Source organism: Salvia splendens, chromosome 18 (assembly GCF_004379255.2).
Source record: "Salvia splendens isolate huo1 chromosome 18, SspV2, whole genome shotgun sequence".
NCBI lineage: Eukaryota > Viridiplantae > Streptophyta > Magnoliopsida > Lamiales > Lamiaceae > Salvia > Salvia splendens.
Window position 1 is genome coordinate 9,985,442 of NC_056049.1, and position 8,951 is coordinate 9,994,392.

The 8,951-nt window shown below is 34.2% G+C and overlaps 1 protein-coding gene and 1 long non-coding RNA gene across 2 annotated transcripts; both read right to left on the bottom strand.

Moving 5' to 3' along the window:
- Positions 1-1,378: 1,378 nt before the first annotated feature.
- Positions 1,379-3,386, bottom strand: LOC121777698. Its single transcript, XR_006045550.1, has 2 exons — positions 2,993-3,386; positions 1,379-1,887 (listed from the first exon to the last, which is right to left on the bottom strand). It is a non-coding gene; the product is annotated as an uncharacterized LOC121777698 (long non-coding RNA).
- Positions 3,387-6,389: 3,003 nt separating this feature from the next.
- Positions 6,390-8,109, bottom strand: LOC121776318 (cell division cycle-associated 7-like protein). Its single transcript, XM_042173493.1, has 5 exons — positions 7,832-8,109; positions 7,509-7,742; positions 7,339-7,422; positions 7,017-7,146; positions 6,390-6,888 (listed from the first exon to the last, which is right to left on the bottom strand). Exons 1-5 carry the CDS (start codon positions 8,059-8,061, stop codon positions 6,670-6,672), a joined length of 897 nt encoding a protein of 298 aa, XP_042029427.1. The 5' UTR covers positions 8,062-8,109; the 3' UTR covers positions 6,390-6,669.
- Between the last annotated feature and the right edge of the window lie 842 nt (positions 8,110-8,951).

The window sequence follows — 8,951 nt, forward strand, 5'->3', positions numbered from 1 at the left end:
TCGTGATCTTATATAGTCGGTTGACGTATTTGGATTTTGCATGGTTTTAGAGGGTTGTCTTAGATGATTTTGATTATATTTCTATATTTTGGTATGTTTACATGTTTGTTGAGAAATGATAGAAAATTGATTAGAAAATGTACACTAAATATGTGGATGTGCAGCAGCCTTGTTTGAGTCAATGTTTCTCGCGATTTTGAAGTCTGATAAACCTCTAATACATATCATTCTCTTCGTCTTCGAAAGAGCTTCGCGTGGATATATTGCACGCCTCAATCGGAGCTTTGTAGAGAAAGTTATGACCGTTGCAAAAACTGCTCGCTGTGCAGAAGCCTTCAACCCAACGGGCAGACCCGTAACCCGAACGGGTCAGCCCGCCTAACCCGACAACCCGAACGGGTCAGCCCGAATGGCCCGATTTTAAATTCGGGCTGCGAAATTACAACCCTAACCCTGTATTTTTATCGGGTTATTCGGGCCGGCCCACGGGTTCGAGTTACATTCACATCCCTAATCAACCATTAGTTTGTATTGTTGATTGCTTATGCTTAGTAATATTTGTCTAGTTGCTTGTGTATGTATTATATTTTGCTTATTGTAACAGTCATTCCATATTTGTGTTTTCAGTTACGATGCATGCCCTTTTCCTTTCATAAGTAACCAATTGTTATATATTGTATAGTTGCATGTGTGCCTAATTGCCCCGATAATCACAAACCAAATGTTGGTCAAAAATTCAAAACCATAGACGACTTAATTATTTTCTAATGCTCGTGCTTCTAGTTTCGATACACCCGCCATTTGGTGTTGCCAAAATAGAACGCTATTAAGTTGAAAAACAAACCATTGCGTAGGTGTAGGAACTACAGGGAATTGGGCCACCACGACTCCAGGAATTGCAAGTGGGTGGATGAAAAAGAATAGGCAGATTGCTTGTTTACGATTTTTTTATTGCTTGCCCATGATTCAAGAATTGCATATCAAAGTTTTTGTTACCTTTTTAGGGGAATTACTTTGTTATCATATCTATATATTGATTTTTTTATCCCAGATTGCTTGGTTACATTGTTTTTACTGCTTTCATATTCATTGTTTCCTTATGCAGTACTAGTGCTCTTAAAATACTAATGCATCACATATTTAATGGAAATTTGTACTTTGTTGCTACCCACTGGGTTATACTATGTTTTTTTACCATATTGCAAATCGATTTGTGATTGATTTTGGATTTGTGATTGATTTTGGATAATATTCGAGCAATTGATTTCTCAAACTAAAATTTCGTATGGTTAATGATTTGCTTTTCTGTGCGGCAACATTTGCTTATAATAATAATTGATCATATTATGTTTGATCAATGTCCTAAATCTCAATTTGGTTAATGACAAAAATAACTTGACTTCAAAAACCAGTAATGTCTACAGAAAAATATTCCAATACTCATTGAGTAGCTAGATTTCGTCCAACAAATTCAAAACAAACAAAGTTGTGGTCATTGTCAAAAAAACATCATTCAGAATTCAAGGTTTGGTCTACTCTTCCATCATCGTTTCAAGTTCAACGGGTCCCTTCTTTCGTGCCTCATGAATGGGGCTTGTTGTCGTAGTTATCACGACATCTACAAACTTGTTTTCTGAACTGTATAACATAGCTGTGAAGTATTTCGCACGGAGCAACTGCAATGACTTGAACTGCTTGTTAGTAAGGCCACACTTCCAATCATTATTAACCTTTCCCTCATATACGTCTCCACTTCAAGGAAGAACGTCAGTTTTACCTCTTCTCAGCATCCGCCCATAGCTCACACACTTGTTGTGCTCCAACAAGTGTGTGAAAAAGCTTGCTTGCAGGCAAGAACAAAAACATTATCTTAATGAATATATGTGTCTGCACACGCATTTTTCCAACAACAAGAAGATACTAGTAAGCAATTATAAAGGTAAAAAATGCAATTGAATCAGCAAGCAGTTATATAGGAACACACAAGCAGTTTTCTATATTTTGACAAGCAGTTCGACAATCATTTTACAACCACATTGCAATTACACTCAAGTATTAAGCAGTAAGCATATATTTAGTCAGCAACTATACATTAAAACACAAGCAATAGGAGGTGCAAACAGATTTATGGTATGCACAAGCATTTATCAAACTTATGAAAAGCAATTTGAATTAACATTAAGATTAAATTGTGATTCATTCCACATAAGCAAGTCCTGGGTTGAATGAACAAAAATATTAGAAGGGAAGCAAAGTTATCATATAACACAAGCAACAAGAATATTTCTGGTAGGTACACAAGCATTTATCAAACTCGTGACAAGTGATCTCAAATCCTTTTCTCTATCCATTGTTCTCAATCTCACCTAGTCCAGTGTTCAATGATAGAAAAAACAATTACACGGTTGGCCCATTCTCGATTAAGTCAAGCAATAAGGAGATATGTAGTACGCAATTTTACAGTTCAAAAAAGCAAATGAAGCCACAAGCATATATATATTAAAACACAAGCATTTTTGGAACATTTGTTAAGCAATTGAATGAGCAAGCATATTTGTGATACGCACAAACAATTGTTGAACAAATGACAAACAAGTTATAAAGGCTTAACAAGCCAATTAACATCCATTTTATAAGCAAGTCACCAACCATTACACGCAATACCTCATAAGCAATCTAGATGAATCAAACACTGAACAGGAACTGTACGTATCAATAAATCAAACTCAATCAGACTCTACAAGCTATACAAAAACTAACTACTAACGAATCAAACACGAAAATTTAGAAAAATCAGTGAAAATCAAACTCAAACAAAATCACCTAAACTCAAAATCGGTTATAATCGAACCGAAAATCAATCGCACTGAAAATCAAACTCAACCATTCACACATGGAACAAACACATGACCAAAATCAAGACCAAAACTCAGTGGCAAGCAATCTCACACATAAATACAGTCGAACTCATAAACGGTAAGCAATCTCTCACCAGTGGCAAGCAAAATAAAACCAATGGCAAGCAAATTCAATTCTTTTCGTGTAGGTTGGAGAATGACCGAGAGAATTTGTGGGGTAACCGATTCTTCTCCAACTAGCGGCCGCTTTGAACTGAAATTGAATGCACGGGCGATTAGAATCAGGGGCAAGCAAACTAAAACTCAATCAGAATCGAACGTGCGACCAATTTTCTTCTAGATTTGGATTTCATCGACGATTTTCTATTCCGTTTTTTTGTTTCTGTGTTTGTGGATTGGGCTGATTAGGGTTTTAGAATCAGAATAGTGGAGGAGTCGGCAACAACAAAGATTGGAGGACAATTCGGAAGAAGAGATTGACGGAAGAATGGTGGAGAGACAGTGACTGAATTGAATACACTTCCGAAAATAAATCGCGCCACTGAATTAGTGGGATTTTCCCAATCTATTTCAGTTGCAAATATTATAAAATGACAAAAGTACCCCGCACAAGCAATATCTTATAGTCACTATTAAGCAATTCCGACTCTATTCTAATATTTCAATCTCATCCATCCATTAAGGAGATCTTATGGCTTATAAAGGTGTTATAATGTCATATTGACTATGGTGTCATCATAGTGCTCCTCTCATTCAATATACTTAATTATAATTATAATTATAATTATAATTATAGTTATAATTATATTTATTTATTATAATAATATTATTGTTGTAATACTACAAACTAGTAGTAATTAATAAATAATTTTAGTATAATTTTTTAAATTATGAATTAAATAGTACTCCCTCCGTCCCACTTTAGGAGTCACAGTTGAGTCGGGCACATGTTTTAAGAAAGTGTTTGAGTGAGTAATAAATAAATGTTGTAGTGGATGTTGGGACCCACTTTTAATTGAGTGTGTAATAAATAAATATTGTAGTGGATGTAGGGACCCACTTTTAAAAAAATTTTACTTACTTTGTAAGCATTTTTTATTAGTTTATCCCAACCAGGACTCCTAAAGCGGGGCGCCCAAAATTGATCAACCGGGACTCCTGAAGTGGGACAGAGGGAGTATTATATCATTATTATTATTATTATTATTATTATTATTATTATTATTATTATTAGATTAATAACTAATCAATATAGTTTAATAAAAATTTAAAATTGTGAATTGTATTCAGAATGATATAAAGAGTTGAATATTTTTAGTTAGGTGTTTCACCCCTAAAATGAGTATAAATAATTTAATAAAAAATATTCAATTGATTTAATTACTTTAAATAATTAATTTAATTAGGTGTTTTGTTCTTGGTTTATATTATGAATGCAATTAGATGTATGTATAAAACACTAAAAAGAAAGTAGAAAAAGAAGAGAAAAGAAAAAAGAGGAAACGCAAACTAAGGAGAAAAAAGAAAGAAGAAAGGAAGATAAAATACTAAAAAGAAAGAAGAAAATGAAGAAAAAAGAAAGAAGAAGAAACTAAAGAAGAAAAAAATAAATAAGAAAGGAACAAAAAAAATCTCATGTTTGGTGGAGTACTATTTAATTGAAATTTTCAAAAATACCCTCCATAACCAAAATATCACATGTTTAGTACCTAGGGTTATTTTTGTCATGGGGTACCAAAAATGATATAAAATAAAAAGTGAACTACATAAATTGTACATAATCTTTCACTTTCGCACATAAATGGTACCTGATCTTTATTTATCTCGTTTTTGGTACCTATAAATCACATTTTTGGTACATGATTCAATTTTCCCCCCAAAATGTCCTTTAAACAAATACATTATCCTATTTGTGTCCTAAAGGATATTTTGGGCATACACAAACCTAATATCAAAAGTGATATTATAATATCTTCTCTCATTCTCCTCACTCTTTATACTACTCCCTCCGTTCCATAGTAATGGAGGCGTTTCTTTTCGGCACGGATATTAAGAAAAATTGTATTAGGTGAGTTAAGTAAAGGGAGAATAAAGTGGAAAATGAAAAAGGTAGAGAGATGAAGAGAGAGAAAAAGTAAGAGAGAATAAAGTAAGTGTGGAAAAATGTGTTGACTTTTATTAAAAAGGTAAATGACTCTATTATTATGGAACGTACTAAAATGACAAAATGACTCTATTACTATGAAATGGAATGAGTATTATTAAGTATTAATCAATATTACTATTATTATTTTGATGTTATAAATTAATAATTAATTTATTTTTGATATCATTCAAATACCTTAAAATTATAGTTATAATTATATTAAATTATTATTATAATAATATTATTGTTATAATACTAAAACATAGTATTGATTAATAAATAACTATAGTATAATTATTTAAATTATGAATCATATAATATTATATAATAATAACTATTATTATTATTAAATTAATAACTAATCAATATAGTTTTAATAAAAATTAATATTGTGAATTGTATTCATAATGATATAAAGAATTGAATATTTTTAGTTAGGTGGTTTCAACACTATTGAGTACAAAATAATTCAATTAAAAAGATTTAATTAGTTTAAATAATTAATTTAAACTAAACACAACTTTCTTAAATTTTGTGCCGAAAAGAAACGGCTCAAGTAACATGGAACGGAGGAAGTACCATTTATGTAGTTCACTATAAAATAAAAGATCGGGTAGGATTACCATTTATGTGTGAAAGTAAAAAATCAAAATTCACTCTACTTTTTAATGGGTCACCCGAGCCCAGCTCAAAATTATTTTATTCCTAATAAAACTTGACATAAATCCATTAATTTCATGTGCATTTGTGTCAAAAAAAATTGTCTTACTCTATTTGAGATTATACTTGGCAGGGTCAGGTTGGCACAGTCCAGGCCCACAACTATATTTGGATCACGCTGCATTGGCCTTTTTTATATATGGGCTCAACTCAGACCCCATTGGTAAGGGCTACACCAAGTAGAACGCATATTTTTTTCATGTGTTTTCCATACATATTTTGAGCTTTTAAATGAATTTAGGTGAACATTGGCACAAATTACAATGTTTTGGAATAAAAACTTGAACAGTTAGCACAATTTTAGATTAGTACGCGCAGTAAGCACAAAACACTGAGCACAATTTGAGTAATGAGCGATAAACACGACTCTTATTAATCCTCTTTATAAACAAGAAAAAAAGCAACGAACACAATGAAAAGGCATAGGATGAAAATCAAAGTTTAATGGGTATCTTACTCAATCGTTACACTTTGATCTAGGCCAAGTTAGTATTTAAAAGGCCCAATTAAAGCTCATGTCAATTGAGTGGCCCAAGCCCGCTTCCTTATTCTATTCTACCAAGCCAGTCCTAGGCCAGTCCTAGGCCAGCCTATACAGGGCTTGGGTTAGACTGTTGGTATATTTGACAAGTGTAGTTAAGAGGTTGATCTAGTAGAGGAAAATCTAATATCATCACAATCATATAGTAGTAGCATAATCTGCCATGCATACCTGTCACAAAAAGGGATGTTTATAGCTCTAACTGAGCAATGTCATTGTAGGAGAGTTAAGTAATCAAGCCTAACTAACTGCCATGCATCTAATTAGTTTGCTTATACAAAAACCACTGGTATGCTGCCATGCATACTTGTCACAAAAAGGGCTGTTTATAGCAGCTCTAACTGAACTTACAAGAGTAGCTCAGAAGCCAGCCCATTCTATCTTCTCATTTCATTCTTACCGAATTAGTTGTCATCTTCCTCTTCATCATGCTCGTCTCCTTCAAATTCAAGGTCACTATCCTGTTCCACGCCTTCTGCTAAACCATGCTCCTCAATTACTGACAGTGGAAGTGCATCAGATGATCCTTCCTTTTCATCACCACCGGTAAGTGATTCAATGGCTCCCTCACGACGTGTCTGAATGAGGTAATGCGCAACAGATTTGAAACCAAGCTTCACTGCCTGTAAGTACAAAATGACATGCTTAAAAGTTCGAATCTATGCATCACTCTGAAACAATGTTTCATCGTAGATAAAGCCAACTTCAGTTCCACATTCCAAGAGATGAACTTAGGCCTCATGAGATGTACCTTCTTGTAGACTGCTCCAGTAGGGTTCCATCCTTTATCTCTTCTGCAGCGACTGCAATTGCATATTCCACGACATACAGGGCAAACCCAGTCCGGGTTCAAATTAACCTCTCTCACATTCTCCCCATACCTGAACACAACCACATGATCAAATAAGCAACAAGAACAAGTATGCTTTGTCTAACAATCTAGCAAATGAGCAAAAACAATGAGTTCACTTGCTAGTTTCAAACAAAACTCTGATGGCTGAATCAAGCAACCAATTCCAATTCTAATCTAGAATCCAAATAAACAAATAGATTGAGATGAAAGTAAAAGAGACCTCATGTGCAAGCAATCTCCACAAAACTGGCCCGAGACCGCGCTGCACTTGCTGCACGAGGTGCGCAGCCCGAGAGTCTTTTGCCTGCAACCACATTGTGGACAAGTTAACAAATGCAAATGTGGTCATCAACAATCACAATTGAGTGTTGAAGATGAAATTAGGGATACCTGCATTGATGGCAAGACTTTCCCTCATGCGAATCGTAAATACGCTGGCCGTCATCGTCGAATCCATCAACGAAGAGCGCCCAAGCAGTCGCGGAGTCGCCTAGCAGCTTCTCGTGCTCCTCCGAGTAAATCTCAGGCTTCTCACCAGCTGGAATGTGGATTTCCACCTTCTTCGTCTGCGCCTTTTTCGGAGATTTCTTCTCCGAGTAAACCGGCCGCGGCGCGTCTTTCAGCCTGAACGACGGCGTTTTCTTTAGTTAAAACGAATCAGAGAAAAAATTGAAGAAATTTCTAGATTGTGCGCAAAGAGTAAAGCGTGTGACCTAGAAGAGCGGCGAGGAGGATCATGTGAAGGTTTGATTTGGGGCTTGATTTTGCGGAGAGAGGGAGGAGCAGAGGGGGGCTTGAGATTTTTGGAAAGGTCGGCAATGCCGAGAGTCTTCATTCTCTCCATGTTTTCCTTGATTCGTTGCGCTCTGGATGCTTCATACTGCCCTCCTCCGCCTTCTTGCTCTTCTTCTTCTACGGCTTTGCTCTTCTTCGTACTCACCATCTTTCTCTCTCTCTCCTGTGTGCTGAGGAAGGTGGAAAGCCTATGAAATCAAAATTATTTTTGGAATATAAAATTCCTAATTGCCCATACCCATTTTATTGGAGTACTACTCTTTCTTTTTCCCGCCCATTATTTTGCTGTGTGTACCTGCCATTTTGTAAATTAGGGTTGTTTGAAGGGTGAACATTTTGGAATTCATTTTGAATTTTTACCTATTCTTATATATTAAAATAAATAAAGTCTGGTCAAATTTTGATTTATTCTAAGTTAAAATTAAAATATTAAATTTTAAATTTTTCTTAATTGTATCATCCATGCACAAAATATCGTCTTTTAACGATATCCAAAACGGCATGCTTAATTAAGATAAGTATTCCACATGTCCTCAATAATTTGTCACAGTTTGATTTGACACGAGTTTTAAGAAATTTAATAGAAAGTAGGTTGAAAAAATTATTGGTATATTGATCCTACTTTTATATATTACTTTTATAATAAAATATGAGTGAGAATGTGTTAGTGGAATGTGGAGTCTACAACAAAAAATGGTAAAAGTGAAATGTGGCAAATTTTTAGGGACGGACGAAAATGAAAATAAGTGACAAATTTTCAGGGACGGAGGGAGTACATTTTTTCTTTTATATTCATTTATGTTCATATTTTATTAGAATATTGCCACTTTTAACATCACAAAAAGATATCGATTTGGCATGGATGGGACAATTAAGAATTTGATCAAACTTCGTGATTTAAATGACTGTTATCCCAAATTTTTAAAAATTAATCCGAACCAAACCAACTATCTTGAAAACCAAAATTTGAAAATTCAAAATCCGAACTATATGATTATTTGTCAAATCTAAATTTGAAACTTTAAAAAGATGAACCAT